The sequence below is a fragment of the Terrapene carolina genome, unplaced genomic scaffold, assembly GCF_002925995.2.
Source record: "Terrapene carolina triunguis isolate 2854851 unplaced genomic scaffold, T_m_triunguis-2.0 Scaffold836, whole genome shotgun sequence".
NCBI classification, from domain to species: domain Eukaryota; kingdom Metazoa; phylum Chordata; order Testudines; family Emydidae; genus Terrapene; species Terrapene triunguis.
Genome location: NW_020665187.1, coordinates 2,035,790 through 2,052,054, shown reverse-complemented (window position 1 = coordinate 2,052,054; position 16,265 = coordinate 2,035,790). Strand labels below are relative to the sequence as shown.

Here is a 16,265-nt window from a genome sequence, read left to right as displayed (position 1 = left end):
GGAATTTCCAGTGGACTTCATGGCGTTTCTGGTTCCTTTTCCATTGTGAGGTTAGAGAGACTTACATGGGGGTAGAGTCTTCATTTTGGAAGGAGGGCAGTGGCAGTGACAGCCACTGTGAATGTCATTCTGGCTATGGTAGCAAAACTTTACCAAAGAGGCTTTGCAATTTTTCCTGAAGGTGGCTGGTCTCTGCATTAATCCAGTCTTCTCTAGAAGCTCATTCTGCAGCCAGATCTCCTCGCTCGCTTGTTTTGTCCCTGGCGCTTGTGCATTTCCTTTGTGAGCAGTTTTCAGGGTCAAGCCTTAAGGTGCATTTAGAAGACTGCACTGCACCCACAAGAGAGCATAGTGAAGGGCATGTGTTCTTCTAAACTGTTTTCCTGACTTGAAAGCTGGCTTTGTTGGCACATGTGTAAATCCTAAAACCAAGGCAAACGTGAGATGCATCTGCACCATAGTTCTGAAGTTATGAATGTTTGAAACCAGCAGGGCCTAGGAGTACCTTTAATTCCTACATATTTATGAGGCGATGTATTGGTCCATACAGAGGTACTGAAATGTATACTTAGCCTATGAAACTAAAGACACTAAATAACCTTTGGCCAATTTATGTCTCAAGTAACACTGCAGTTTACTAGTGACATTGATAGGCATCAGTTGGCCTTTGAAGCAGTGGCTGCTCAATATTTCTTAAACTGAACTAAATTTGTCATACTCAGAATAAATCTGGAGTGACTTCTCTGAAGTCAGTAGAGATATTCTGGATTGATACCAGCGTAACCAAGTGCAGAAATTTATCTCTAATCTCTTCACCCAACCCTTTCCTCTCTTTCCCTATCGCTTACTGTTGACAATATCACCAGTCATCCAAGTTGTGTCTCCATGGCTTGTCCTTTTTCAAGTTCTGTAGTTTTGTTTCTCTCCCCTGCCCCCCAAAAATCCATTCTTTCATTCATCCTTACGGCCCTATCTTGGTCTGTACCTACCTTATCACTTACCCAAATGACTTTTAATCTCCTTTCCTGCATCTGTCCTTTTCCCACTCCCATCTGTCCAAAAGGAGTTGCCAAGATCACTTTCCGTCCACCCTGTCTTTCTGACTCCCATGTGCCAAATCCTGTAACTGGCTTCCTCTCCCCTTCCACATCAAATTCATGCTCCGTGTCCTTCCCTCAAGGTTCTGTCCAACGCTATTCCTGCTTCCGCCCATGTTTTACACCCCATCCTTTGCCTCATACAGTACCCAAGCTTCTCTGCTGATGGCTTACTTCCCCTCCCTCATGTGCTCCTGACTTAGAGATGGTGGGAACTTTTACAATTTAAAAAAAAAATTCCCATAACTTTGAAAGTTTTTTTGCAATTTCTGGAAAATGTTGGCTAGCTCAAGTTTAACTTTGCTGGGTGCTCTTCAGTAATGCTCGTCAAGTGTTTTTCCTCCCCTTCTAAAACTTCTAAAGGTCCATTTGTTCTTAAAGGATTCCATCTACAGAGACTATCCTTCCTCCCCCCCACCCTGTGCGCGCACACCCCCCCCCCCCTGGTTCCCAGCTGTGCATTGTAACTTCTGTGTAGCAGGGAGTCTGTTAACTCTGGCATATTTGCATTGTTGCCACCCTCACCATTGACAAATCATGAGTTTGACCACCCCGCCCCCCCCAAATCATGAGGCTTTTTAATTAAAAGTGGGTTCTCTTTATTTCTTCTCCAGTTTCTGAGCCTTTAAGGTGCTCTCAGGTCACACATCTGCTGACAGTGGCAGCCCATCCTCATGGAGGCCCTGCAAGGAAGGGCTGCCGCTGTCAGCCTTGGGGCTGGCTGACCATGATCTTTAAGTAAAATTATTAAACCTGACTCATGATCGCAGGATAGAACTCTCCAATGTCAGGATTTTTTTTTTTTTTCCTTTCTGTGTCTGGGGGGAAAAAAAAAACCTTGACTTTGGAGAGTTCTATCCCACGATTATGAGTCAGGCTTAATAATTTTACTTAGAAATCCCGTCTCTCACGATTAATTCACGAGTTGGCATGTCTGCCATTGTAAAGAGTCTTGTATAACTGTGCCACTATGTGAATGATTACTAAGAAAAAAATAGTACTCTGTTTTTATGCGCCCTAAAAAAATGACAGAACAGTAAAGTAGGTTCATAGGTTTCAAGGCCAGAAGGGACCATTATGGCCTTCTGCAGAACACACACCAGAGAATTTCACCCAGGCAAGGTATGTCTGTGCATGGGAAACACCTGCATAAACTGTTCATTTTTTTTTTTTTTTTTAAATGAATGTAATGAGACTGCCGCAGACAAAACCAGGATATAGAAAAAAGAAACGAGGCACAAACTGCCCCTCCGGACTTTTTCCTCTTTCTATCTCAGTTCAAAGGTCTGGCTGAACAAGCCAGTCCTAATTCTTCCTGGCAGGAATGCAGTTTGGGTCCCTGATAAATGCATTTCTGGGCAGGGTGCAGTTGTCTCTATTGCATTTCTAACCCAATCCCTGGAACCTGAAGCAAAAGTGCAGGGTGGAGTTTGCAGCAATTATTCCACTTCTGCAAACAGACATATGGGTACAGACCAAAGGGTTGCCAAAGAACTACAGCTCTGCCAACACGAGCCTTTCAGTGGGTGCCATCAAGGGCAAATCCCTGGGAACTCTTTAACCTTGCCATGTGTCCGCTGCTCATGTATTTGCCTGGGGACAAACATGCTTGTTCTCTTAGCTGTGCAGTCACCTTTAAAGTCAGAGTTACTGCTCTTTGCTAGAATAGAGCCCCACTCTGTCTTCTGGGTGCTGTTCTATGTCCCAGGGACCTCATGGGGACCAATTAACCCCACCTGGTTTGTCCTCGTGGGAGAAGAGCGTATTTTGTCTCCTGGGATGTTGCGTCCCCTCTTTTTCCCCAGTGTCCATATGACAGTTTCTTTTTAAGCAAAATATTCTTTAGCTAGGAAATGAAAAGAAACATAAACATAAACAGTAGAGCTGTCAAGCGATTAAAAAAAATTAATCGCATGATTAATCCCACCGTTAAACAATAATAGAATGCCATTTATTTAAATATTTTTGGATGTTTTCTACATTTTCAATATATTGATTTCCATTACAACACCGAATACAAAGTGTACAGTGCTCATATTTGAAAATGTAGAAAAACGTGAAAATATTTAATAAATTTCAATTGGTATTCTATTGTTTAACGTGCTATTAATCGCAATTTTTTTAATCGCAGTTAATTTTTTTGAGTTAATCGCCTGAGTTAACTGCGATTAATCGACAGCCCTAATAAACAGAGACATCAGTTTTCCTCCTGTCTAGAAATAGGCTGCTAAAGGCTGGGCTAAGAGACTGATTACGAAGGTGACAGATTGGTGCAGTAGCTATGGAGCTAACCCAAGCACTTTCCCTTTCTCATGGTTCATTCTCTTAGCTCCTGTGCCAGGCTGTCAGTGGGGTTTCCTGTCTGTTCCTAGAGCCTGTCTTTCCCTCCTGTTAATTTCCATGTTCTCTTGTCATAGAGGTGTGATTTTCCTTTTGAGCTTGGTGGTAAGAGGTGTTGAAGGTTTATTTAGCAATACTGAAACACGCAAGGATAATTATAATTGCCAGTTACACTACTTTTTAGTTAAAATTTCTGATCCCCACACCATGGAGCAGTTCTTTCTGCTTTGCATGTGGGAAGGTGGTCTATGCAGTGAGCTGCAGAACCTACCAGCTGGTTTCCAGGTGAAGGTGCTTGGTTTAAACCTGTAAAGATTGGGCCCTTGCAAGTGGTCTGTCAAATGGTATGATGATATTGCTACAGTTGTGGTCATCTGAGGCATCTGACACCATGCATGGTTTAAAGAGGGGTCTGGCAGCAGGATCTTCCCTGCCTGGGGTAGGGTGACCAGATAGCAACTGTGAAAAAACAGGACAGGGAGTGGGGGGTAATAGGCGCCTATGTAAGAAAGTCCCAAAAAAGGGACAGTCCCTTTAAAAACGGGACATCTGGTCACCCTAGCCTGGGGTCCTTGACCTTGGAAATCTTTGGTTTGCAAGAGCCAGGATTTGGTGACCTTCATTGCACACAAGAAGTCTTCTGTCCTCCAAGCTTCCCTGAGTGACTGAAGCTAATGGCAGGAGTGTTTATACACGGGCATCCCTTTGAGGATGATTCTGTTTTATCTGGGTATGTGTGTGTATATAATGGGGGTGTGAGTGTTCTAAACCATGCACTTGTTCTGGTTACTTTCAAATGTTGGGTATCCAAACTTGACACCTTGGGCCTAACTCTTTTTTAAGAGGGATTCCAATTACCCGTAGTTCCCATGGACATTCACCAGTATTGTGGGTGTTTTGGCTCTGAAAATCAGGCCCACTGCGGCTCAGACTGGGCACCCAAAAATGGAAGACAACCAGAATGAGTGAATTGACTTTGGAAATTTTAGGTCTAAATTTGGGAATTTTGTAGCACCTGGAAAATTTGGGGCTAGCTGGGATTATGGGTTGTCATGGGTGATTTCAACGTACAGAATATTAGTTTAAAATTGCAGTTGTTCCTTTGGAGCCCCATTCATTGTGCAGTATAAATACCTAGATAAGCAGCATAGAGCTGATGTCTACAGCTAACACAAGAGAAGTGGGAAACTTTTTACCGTAGGTTGAGGACTGAAATGACACACTGGCATTATGCGTAGATAGTCCCCAATTCTGGGGGCTAGATCATGACTAACAAAATACGCCAGTTGGCACACTGTGATTTTGGTTATGACAAAGGTAACTTTCAGGAATTTGAGCATTTCGCAGGTTTCACAAATGTGCTAGACGGGGGGGCGGGGTAGTTTGTCATTAAAGGTCACTGTACTAATTAAGATTCAGAGAGAGAGTGAAACTGAAAGTTTGTTTGAAAGTCAGAGGTGTTTTTTTTTTCCCTTTCAGTAAAAGACTAAGCCACAACCAGGGCCAGCTCCAGGGTTTTTGCCGCCCCAAGTGGCAAAAACAAAAAACAAACAAACAAAAAAAAAGGCCGTAATCAGCGGCTGCTCCACCGCGCCGCTTTCTTATTCGGCGATAGGTCCTTCCCTTCAAGAGGGACCCGCCGCCGAACAGTCCGACATGCCGCCCCTTCCCCTTGGCCACCCCCAAGCACCTGCTTGCTGAGCTGGTGCCTGGAGCCGGCCCTGGCCACAACAAAATATAAATAAATAGCATCTCTGAGAGGGTGAATTCCTAATATCCCCTCTCAACACCTCCTTCCATAGTAGGCCATCTCTTGTGGGTACAGGCCATTGCGTGTTCATTTTGTCCAATTAATTAAAAGTTTGTTTCTAATTAACTATGCTGCCAAAAAACTATTTGGCAGGGGGAAAAAGTCTGAGTCATGTTTTTTTAACATCTCCTCTTCCTTTATGTTCTACCCGGAAAACATTCCAGTACAAATATCCATAGAGCAATTGCCAACTAAAGTAACTTTAAGCATACACTATAAACTTCTTATTTGTATTATCATCGCACCTCAGAGCTTCAGACTTGGATCAGGATGCTATTGTGCTGTATGTTTGTCCAAACACTGAACAAAAAGAGAACCAACTTAATCTTCTAATGCCCTCATTTGGGAGACCTGTACTCAGGCAACTTCAATATTTACTTCTGAGGGAATTCTGCGCCAAAAAAAAATTCTGCATACAATATTTTAAAATTCTTCAAATTTTGTGTGTCAATAAATAAATGTGGAGGCTCTACTATGGCAGTGGGGAGCAAGGCCATTGGCTGCACAGAGGTGGGAGATCACCTATAGTGCCCTCTCCCAACTCCTGGGACATGGCGACAATCAGGCTGCACCCAACCAAGACACAGCGCAACGACCGGGCCTGCCCCAGAAACGCCCATCTAATCTTAGTCAGGCAGCAAGGTTTGGTTTATAGCATATCCAATAACCTTGTTTTCCCTTTTTGGTTAAATGAACTGTAAATATGTTGAATGTAATGTCTTTATAATTAGCTTTTAGAGGGTCCTATCTTTCAGCCTTTCCTTTTCAGTAGCCTCATTGACACAAGTGGATAAGGGCTGCAAGATCAAGCTGCAAACACAATTTAAAAAGCTTTGTGCCAAGAAAATATTTGTTTGGAGAAGTTCTCACCTTAAAGCCTCTTATCTGCTTCTGTGTCCTGATATATCCTGCTGAACCATTGCATGAATTCACAATGAAAAGTGAAGGGGGAAGGAGAGGCGATTCATTCAGAACTTAAGAAGAAAGCAAAATATGGGCTATGTATTTGTATTACTGTACTGCCTTGGGGTTCCAACTAAGTGTGGGACCCCATTGTGCTAGGCATTGTACATAAATACAGTAAGAGGCCATCTTGAAGGGCTTACAATCTAAATAGACAAGACAAAGGGTGGGAAGGGAAACAGGCACAGAGTAGAAAAGTGAGATGATCAAGGTTATCCACCAGGGTCAGTGGCAGAGCCAGGAATAGCATCCAGGTCTCCTGACTCCCAGTCCCCTAACCATCATACATGCTGCCCCTCAGTACCTTTTAACTTGTAGGCCCAATGGGTAAGCTGAGATCTTTCTCTAACTGGATGGGGGTTGGGTAGATCTAAACTGTAATAAAACGCCTGCAACTGGCCCATGTCAGCCGACTCAGACTTGGCTGCAGGGCTATAAAATTGCAGTGTAGACATCTGGGCCCGGGCTGCCATCCCTCCCAGTATCTTCGCTATTTAGATCTCTGCTTGGAGATGTTCTTGCTCCAATCTCTGCTGCTCCGCCACACTTCCCCTCCTTTCTAAAGGATGCATTTTTGTATTTGTGTCTATCTCAAACTACGTAACTTCCCCAGACAATTCAATCTGTGCTCACAGATGTACTGTAAATTACATGGCATTCTGCATCCAAAACAAAGATGATGGGTCCCTGTTTTACATGCAATACAGAAACTGAGCTTAATATAGAAGCACCACTCTGCTTCTACTAACTAGTCATTAAAGAGCATGCTTAAAGAGCAATTCGGCGGTGGGTACGCTGAAGTTGCGGGACCAGCGGACCTCCCGCAGGCATGCCACCGAATCCGTGGGACTGGGGACCTCCCACAGGCAAGACGCCAAAGGCGGCCTGCCTGCCGTGCTTGGGGCGGCAAAAAAGCTAGAGCCGTGTGTGTGTGTGTATAATAAAATCTATAGTGCTAGTGCCTTGGAGCCCTAGGCATGGACTAGGGCCATACTGTGCTTGGCGCTGTACAAAGACAGAACAGAAAGTTAGTCCCTGCCCCAAAGAAATCATATAATACTGACTGGTCAAGGAAGGCAAGTTATATTTTTGATGGGACCTCTGAATGTCCTGATTTAAGCGCATTTAAAAATCTTCATGAGAGACACACACACACACATGCAATAGTGCATGCATGTGCATGCAGAAAAGAGAGTGAAATATTTCTCCCATATCCTACAGTGGGATTTCTCTCTCACATTCCAACCAGTCAACCAAGCCTCCAACCAGGAGGCTTTAAAGCCTGGTAAACGTTTAATAATGTACACTGATTCTGAAAGGCCCTTGCTGGGTACAAGCTGATCTATACTCTAATTTGGTTTGGTTTCCTTTGCTTCTGCTGCTTGTGGTTCAATTCTGTATTTCTCTGTAAATCCTCCCACACTCTCTCCTTTCCAGTCTCACAATATCCCAAACTGGGAAATTTAAACTGTGGCTAATATTTTCCTGTTTATAGTACATGTTGTATTTGTTGACAAAAAACCCTATGGGTTTGCGGGTGGGGGTTGGGCAGCTTAGAAATTTTTAAACCTTTTAAAAACCATAGAGCCATGCAAGTTGAATTTTAAAATGCACAGCTTGCAGAAACTGAACAGTAGCTACTTAGAGGACTTTTCTGGCACACGCTTACAATCCTCACCCCTCAGCCCAATCAATGGAGAGCTGGGCTTGAGTGCAGATGTCCCACGCAATGTTTTGAAACAGTCTCCACACACAGCTTCAATGTTTCCTTAGCAGTAAACCAGTCCAGGCATCATAATATTTATTTGTGTTTTATTTTCAGGAGGAGCATGAAAAGAAAAGCCATGTTCACGTGTCCATTCACCAGCGACTGCAAAATCACCAAAGATAACCGGCGGCATTGCCAAGCCTGCCGGCTGAAGCGTTGTGTGGACATAGGCATGATGAAAGAATGTGAGTAAACAAGTGCACAGTGATTGGGTGCTTAATGTTCTTTAGTGTTGCAGTAGTTTAAGGCTGGGGATTTGAGGTACTTGACTAAGTTAGATGACCAATTCCCATCGACTTGAATCTCTCAGGTCACTTTGAAAATTGTAGCCTAAAACGTTTGGGCTAAACCTTCAGAAGTGACTAGCGATTCTCTGGGTACTTCTGTTTTTTTGGGCACCCAACTGGAGTCCCCTTTAAAAGGGGCCTTGTTTTGAGAAAGTCCTGAGCTCCTATCAGGAATCAGGGTTTGCAGCAGAGCCAGTCTTTGGGCAACCTAACAAGCACAGGGCCTATAGTATAGGTGGTATAGCCTGATTGGCTATACCACCTGGTTGATTGGAAGAGTCTTAAGCCCAGCAGCAGTTCAACAGCTGCTCAAACCATTCGCCCATGGCTGTGATAGTTCTTGGGCCGTCTTGTTCCCATCCTTGCTCCTACATTGCTCCCAGCCTTCCTCACTCCAGGTAACCCAATTCCTGGCTTCTGACCCTGGGCTCTGATTTCTAACTACCAACTCCTGCTCCCACCACTGGGCATGAACACCCCCCGACAGCTCCTGCCCTCTGAAACTTCGGGCCCCTTTAAGATATATCTCCAGATGAGCACCCAAAAATGGAGGTGCACAGAATCACTAAACTCTGCCATGGAATAGACAAATAAGTCAGAAGTCTGTAGTAATACATGGATCGTTTCATGCATCACTTGCCCATCTTAAGTTTTAATTTGGGGTCTAACTAGACTGCAGTAATTTATGGGTAAGAAGGTCCACAGTCCTGAATTGAGTTTTTCAGCTTTCACAATGATTTAAAGGAGAATTTTTGCAGTAGGCCAAATTTTGAGACAACGCACATTGCTCCCAAATAAAAGTCAAAGTAGGGAATCCTGCACCTTGCATGGATGGAAACCCTTAATGCGCACACACACTGCACTGGATCAACTTTACTCCAGTAATCACATCATTGAAATATGCTGGGTGCAATTTCCCTAATCTAGATGAGCTCCAAGTGTCTTGTAGTCCTCTAACATCTGTAGATATTTGCTTTCCAAATCCGTGCTTTTAGCTTCCCAGCCAAGCGCATCTCTTGCCTGGCCCTTCTTTGAAACCTTGTTTGTATTGTCTCCCGACAGCAGGAACAGGTGGACTGCTCTATTTGAAAATTGAATTCCCATAAAAATTAGAGATGTCAAAAAGCAATTTGGGTCATCTACTTCATCTCCCTCTTGCCCTAGCAGAGTTTTTCATTCTCTTTTAGAAGTAGCTGCTCTGTTAGTTTTGTTTACAAAGCAGTTTGCTCACTGTTAAATGCCAGGGAAATGATGCAAATGCCTTAAACATATTCCTTGCTAGAGAGCATTGTGACAAGGCACGGAGAGTGCCCGGACGCCGTGGCTGGAGCGCCCCGGTAATCCACTTCCACGAGAAGCATAACGCTTGTTGCGCTCTGGCTGGAGTGCCGTGGTGCCAGTGTGGACACCCTGGTCTATTAATGCGCTCTGATCGGCCTGTTCTAGCCACTCTGGTCATCACTTTGAACTCCACTGCCCTGCTCACAGGTGACCAACCGTCAGACCCGCCCTTTAAATTCTCTGGGAATTTTGAAATTCCCCTTCCTGTTTGCTCAGCAAGGCGTGGGATGCTCTCAGCGCATCTTTCCAGGTGACCATGCCTCTACGCGCCAGGCGATCCCCAGTATGGAGCAACGGCGAGGTGCCGGACCTCATCAGTGTTTGGGGTGAGGAGCTGTCCAGTCCCAGCTGTGCTCCAGCCATTGGAATTACGATACCTACGGGCAGATATCAAAGAACATGATGGAAAGGGGCTGTGACCGGGACACACAGCAGTGCAGGGTTAAAGTGAAGGAGCTGTGGAATGCCTACCACAAAGTGCAGGAGGCAAACCACCGCTCTGGTGCTGCCCCCATGACCTGCAGTTTCTACAAAGAGCAGGACGTGATACTTGGGGGCGACCCCACCTTCACTCCGAAGACCAGCATGGACACTTCAGAGGCCGTAGCAGCACAGAGTTCAACAAGACAGGAGGAGGAAAGCAGAAGTGAGGCTGCTGAGGAGGAGGGAGACAGCCCGGCATTCCTAGATGCATGCAGCCAGGAGCTGTTTTCAAGCCAGGAGGAAGGTAGCCAGTCATAGTGGACAATGCTTGTGGAAGAACAAACATCAGAGGAGGTGCCCGGTAAGTGGCTTTTATTTTGGGAAGGTAGTTGTTCGGTGTGGGCTCTTGGGGCGAGGAGGGTTGCAGGGTTAGGGCTGCATGCACGCCTAGATGCGGACTAGGGCATTGATGTGTTCTCTCACATTGTGGTAATCAGCCTCAGTGTTCTCTTCAAAGGTCTCATGCAGAAGCTGGGCAATCCGCTTGCGCAGGTTCCTTGGCAGAGCTACTGTGCTCCTTGTCCCAGTAAGGCTAACATGGCTGCGCCCCTGTGCCATGACGGGCGGGGGGACCGTTGCTGCACACAGGCAAGCTGCATAAGGGCCAGGGCGGAAGCTGCATTGTAGTAGAAGACCCTCCCTTGCTTCCCAGGTCACTCTCAGCAGCGAGATATCTTTCAGGACTAACTCATCTTGTGGAAAATGTGGGGACAGTGTTAAGTATAGGGGCCCCCTGCAGCTGTTGGCTCTCCCCAAGGCACAGAACCCCAGAGGACAGTACGGCTGTGAAACAATCAGTCCCCCTTGCCCCTGTGCTTACTCACCATTTGGGGGCTCCTGTGGCTTATATGCACTCGCTTTGGGACGGGCAATTTCTGCTATTGTGTACACTGTACTTGTCTTTTAAGTACGGCTGAATCATTGCTCTGTCTGGTGTGAACAATGCTGCCTCTGTTAAGTGATGCATTTTGGCTTTACAGATGCAACCTTGAGATCCCAGCCGTCCTTGTTATCAACGGCTGAAAGACTCCAAAGAATCAGGAAGCATGAATGCATGCATGAAGACGTGCAGCAGTCCCTTAATGAAAATCAAAAAGTTCAGGAGTGGCGGGAGACTGAAAGGAGGCTCTGCCAGCAGAATGCGGATCGCCGGCACCAAAGCATGGCGCAGCTGCTAATCATTATGGAGCGCCAAGCAGACTCGATACAGGCACTCGTAGCAATGCAGACGGAGCACATCTGCCCCTCCCTGCAGCCCCGTCCCAAAACTCTTTCCCTTGTACCCCCATTCGGGTTCTTATGACCACCAGCTGCCTCCCAACACCTGTAGCTTCACCACCCAGCCCTGCAAACTATGACCCTTACCCACTGCACTCAACCCCCATCACCATGCATTTTAGCCAGCCTGAAGTGCAACACTCACTGCATGGCACTCCAGACAGGAACGCTGAGTATGGTAACAGGACGTACGCAAATTTGTGATTGTCCCATTTCCCACCAAGCCCCCTTCCCTCCTCCCACACAGCACAGATGTGTCATGCCCTTTCTGTTTCCGAAGCAGTTGTTTCTTTTCAATAAATGATTTTTTTGGCTTTGAAAACTTTCTTTATTGCATTAAGTAACAGATACCGTAGCCCAGGAAAGCAACCGGCACTGCAAGTCAGTGTATCATACGTAGCAAACACAGATGCCTGCTAGCATTGGAACCACTGCACTTCACTCCCGTGCAGGGCACCAAACATTACTGGTGGCTTTCAGCATCAAATTGCTCCCTCAAAGCATCCCTAATCCTTACAGCCCTGCACTGAGCCCCTCTAATAGCCCTGGTCTCTGGCTGTTCAAATTCAGCCTCCAGGTGTTGAACCTCCGAGTTCCATGCCTGAGTGAATCTTTCACCCTTCCCTTCACAAATGTAATGGAGGGTACAGCACGCAGCTATAACCGTGGGGATGTCATCAGCCAGGTCCAGCTTCCCATACAGACAGCTCCAGCAGCCCTTTAAATGGCCAAAAGCACACTCAACTGTCATTCTGCACCAACTCAGCCTGTTGTTGAACTGCTCCTTGCTGCTATCAAGGCTCCCTGTGTAGGCATTAAAGGGTAAGTGGGGTCTCCAAGGATCACAATGAGCATTTCGACTTCCCCTATGGTGATCTTCTGGTCTGGGAAGAAAGTCCCAGCTTGCAGCTTCCTGAACAGGCCTGTGTTCCGAAAGATGCGTGTGTCATGCACCTTTCCGGACCAGCCTGCGTTAATGTCAATGAAACGCCCACGGTGATCCACAAGCATTTGGAGAACCATAGAGAAATAGCCCTTCCGATTAATGTACTTGAAGGCTAGGTGGTCTGGTACCAGAACTGGAATATGCGTCCCATCTATCGCCCCTCCGCAGTTAGGGAAACCCATTTGTGCAAAGCCAGCCACGATGTCATGCACATTGCCCAGAGTCACGGTTCTTCTGAGCAGAATGCCATTAATGGCCCTGCAAACTTGCATCAACACGATTCCAACAGTCGACTTTCCCACTCCAAACTGGCTAGCGACCGATCGGTAGCTGTCTGGAGTTGCCAGTTTACAGATTGTAATAGCCACCCGCTTCTCCACCGGCAGGGCAGCTCTCAATCTCGTGTCCTTGCACCACAGGGTGGGGGCAAGTTCAGCACCCAGTCCCATGAAAGTGGCTTTCCTCATCTGAAAGTTCTGCAGCCACTGCTTGTCATCCCAGACTTGCATGATGATGTGATTCCACCACTCAGTGCTTGTTTTCCAAGCCCAAAAGCGGTGTTCTACTGTGGTGAGCATGTCCAGGAATGCCACAAGCAATCTCGTGTCATATGCGTTACGCGAGTCGACATCATCGTCGGACTCCTCACTGTCACTTTGTAGCTTTAAGGAGTAACTCGACTGCAATTCATGACATGCTGGCGAGACCCATCAGCATATTCCTCACAAATTCAGGATCCATTCCCACAAACCGAAAGGGAGGACACAGCGCGCAGTACAAAAAACATTGAAAGATGGCGCCAAATGTGGGCGGAAGCACAGGGATTGCTGGGATGCGAAGCGATGCATCACGGGGCATTGGGACAGGGCCCAGAATGCCCCGCACCCCTCCGCCCCCTTCCCACAAGCCACAGCGCCAGAATGGGAAGAGGTGTTCTGTGGGATAGCTGCCCATAATGCACCGCTCCCAATGCCACTGCAAGTGCCGCAAATGTGGCCACTCCACTGCGCTTGCAGCTGACAGTGTGAACACACAGCAGCGCTTTCCCTGCTGCGGTCTCCCAGAGCTGGCTTAACTCACAGCGCTCTACATCTGCAAGTGTAGCCATGCCCTGAAACTAATTAGGTTTTGGTTTCCATATTGCTTTGTGATTTGTAAAGGTGGAGTTGGCTCTGTGCCATGGGAGAACTTCTTTGAGCTGAATGGCACCATTGTCCATGGTTGAGCTACTGTCTTGCAAGAGGGAGTATCCATCACACTTGTCTCTTTGAGGTTGTCTCCTTAGTAGGTTTGATGAAAGGTATTAACAACCCCCATACTGCACCCTGCCTTTGTGGAAGCTCCTTTCTTTGGTGGTGGCATAATATCACATCAAACAATTGAAATATTCGTGCTGTATTTCCATTTAAACGTCTTCCACATAACTTTGGCTTCATGCATCTCTCATTGTAGCTTTTTGCTGTGGAATTTCCTTGTGTTTTTCCTTAATGACCTCTCTTGTTGGTATTTAATTTCAGCAGAGTTCTGTTTTGTGACCTTGAGTCTCCTTGGTAGAGGCTTGGGGTATAACTTGGAAAAGTAAAGTTCAACGGAGTTCAAACACATGAATGTTGTCAAAATATGTATTTTTCTGAGTTTGTACTTTTCTATCATTAAATGTAACTCTTAAAAATAAATGTCCGATGAGTTTGTTCGTACACATTCTTTTCACTTCCCTATGGATTCAAGTCAAACCAAAATGATCCACCTTCATTAGGAAGCTTCATGAACTTCCTGATTACAGCCGCCTGCAAAGCCTGGGTGTGTTATGGTGTGTACAGTGAACCTGTGCAAGTAGCCAAAAGACCCTGCACCCGATTCTCTGCTGCCTTGTACCTTCTGTGTCTATTCTCCCTGTGCAAAATGGGTGTAAGGTATTATTCGATCAAAATGTTAGTGTGTTGCACACAGTTTGCACAGGTATAAATGATACATGGTGTGATGCAGGCAGGGGAGAATTAGACATGGCTTCTCCCCCCATGCTTTTTGGAGTGGGGAGAATCTCTCGGAGAGCTGCTGACCCTAGCTTCTCCCTCTTCCCATCTATAGAGGAGTTTTCCCCTCTCCTAAGGGGGAGTAGAACATGTACCATGGAGGCAACAGTTGTCTCTTGTCCTGTTTCAGCTGGGATGTGGCTTGGCTCCACTTTCACAAGTGGAGGGGTATCTCTTGTGGTTTTGTTCAGAGAGAGTTCTTATTCTCTTCCAGCCAGCCTCACCATTTACTCTGCAAGAGAGTGCCTGTCCCTTTGGGAAAATCAGAGGCACGGGCACATAAGTCATTGTGCCACGCAGGGCCGGCTCCAGGGTTTTGGCTGCCCCAAGCAGCCCCTCCCCCCCCAAAAAGCCGCGATCTGCGGCGGTAATTCAGCGGGAGGTCCTTCGCTCTGAGCGGGAGTGAGGGACCGTCTGCCGAATTGCCGCCGAACAGCTGGACGTGCCGCCCCTCTCCCAAGTGGCCCCCCAAGCACCTGCTTGGTAAGCAGCTGGTGCCTGGAGCCAGCCCTGGTGCCACGTGATGATTGATGGTTTTAAAAATCTGAAATCTGTTTGGAAAATTTCAGTAACACTTCGCTTTCCTATAAATGTTCTCTATTTAGTAGGGAACAAACAGCTTCATAATGTAACTGGGTGCAGCTAAGGAACGTCACCTATGGCCCTTTAAGAAAACCAGCATTTACTGGAATGCTCCACAAGATACTTGTATCTTCAGCACATGTGGAAAAATCTCCATGTTTCTGATATAGTCAGGCTCCAGTAAAACTAGTTTTAAAGTTAGTGGGTGAGGTTCCATGGAAAGAGAAACAAAGGCCCTGTTTACGGGTAACAACTGAAACTGTTTGTTTTTTTGCAGCCAGTTTACAATTTATTTGTATTCAAACACCGGTTATGTCTTTACTGCAAAGTTCTTACTCTTACTCTAAACCAACTGCTGCCCACACAATCTTTCACTTGAGCATGGTGGTGCTTTAAATCTGAGCTAGCTGGACCATCGGAGGGCATAGGTTAAAGCTCATATGCATGTTAGAACAGAGTTAATAGACTGCTCTCTGTCTCTTTTATTAATGTTTTATTTTGGACTCTGTGTAAGCACTTTGGGGTCCAGTGGGTAATGTAAGATACCATACAAAATAATTTGGTACAGCACACAGTTAAAACATGCTTGTTCCCTGGCTAGAGCAATGAACCAGAACAGCTACTTAGTAGAGAACAGAGAGCAACACAGAAAGTCAGTCTGAAAATGTTTCTTGGCATTGTAGGTTTTTTTGGGATATTCCAGAAATAATTATTTGAAAGGTGAATTTTCACGGGCTTTCTGCTTTAATAAGGGATGGCTCGGCTTCTCCTGGGCATTTCTTCAGTGTCAGGAGACCATTCTCCAAGAACAATATTGTTTTCAACTGACCTTATCTTGTAATCATTACACAAATCGCCTTTGAGAGAGCAAATGCTGTTGTGCTTATTTGAATGGAAAAAAAGGCTTTGAAATCCGTGACTCTAAAAAGCAAACTGGATGAGAGCGAATGGCCTTGGTTACTGGAGTCTAACTGAGCGTTGGCATAAGCAAGTGCAACTCCACTGAAATCAAGGGGATTATACCCGCTTGTGCTAGTTCATGAATTTTGCAAGGACAGCCAGGAAACTTCGGTAGCAGCAAAACGGGGGGGGGGGGGGGTTGTTTTCCGACCTGAGCAAAGCTGTGTAGTAGTTAACTTGTAAATGATCCATTTAGTGAAATCCATACGTTATTAATAGAAACCTAACCCAGAGTAACTAAAAATAACTCCACTCAGAGGGGCTAACTGCTAGTTAAATGAGTGGGAACAAAGTGTGCTTCAATTATTTTTAGGTCGAATCAGGTTTAAAACTCCTGCAAGAGTGCAAGGAGTTGTCTTCCCACAGCTACCACCTCC

At 46.0% G+C, this 16,265-nt stretch overlaps 1 protein-coding gene across 2 annotated transcripts in view; it reads left to right on the top strand.

Moving 5' to 3' along the window:
* Positions 1–16,265, top strand: part of VDR (vitamin D receptor) — a 100,368-nt gene that overhangs the window by 50,466 nt on the left and 33,637 nt on the right. For both annotated transcript variants that reach the window (XM_026660753.2, XM_026660752.2), the window contains exon 4: positions 8,033–8,163. In XM_026660753.2, the coding sequence (XP_026516538.1) occupies positions 8,033–8,163 (131 nt within the window). The remainder of the gene's footprint in view (positions 1–8,032; positions 8,164–16,265) is intronic.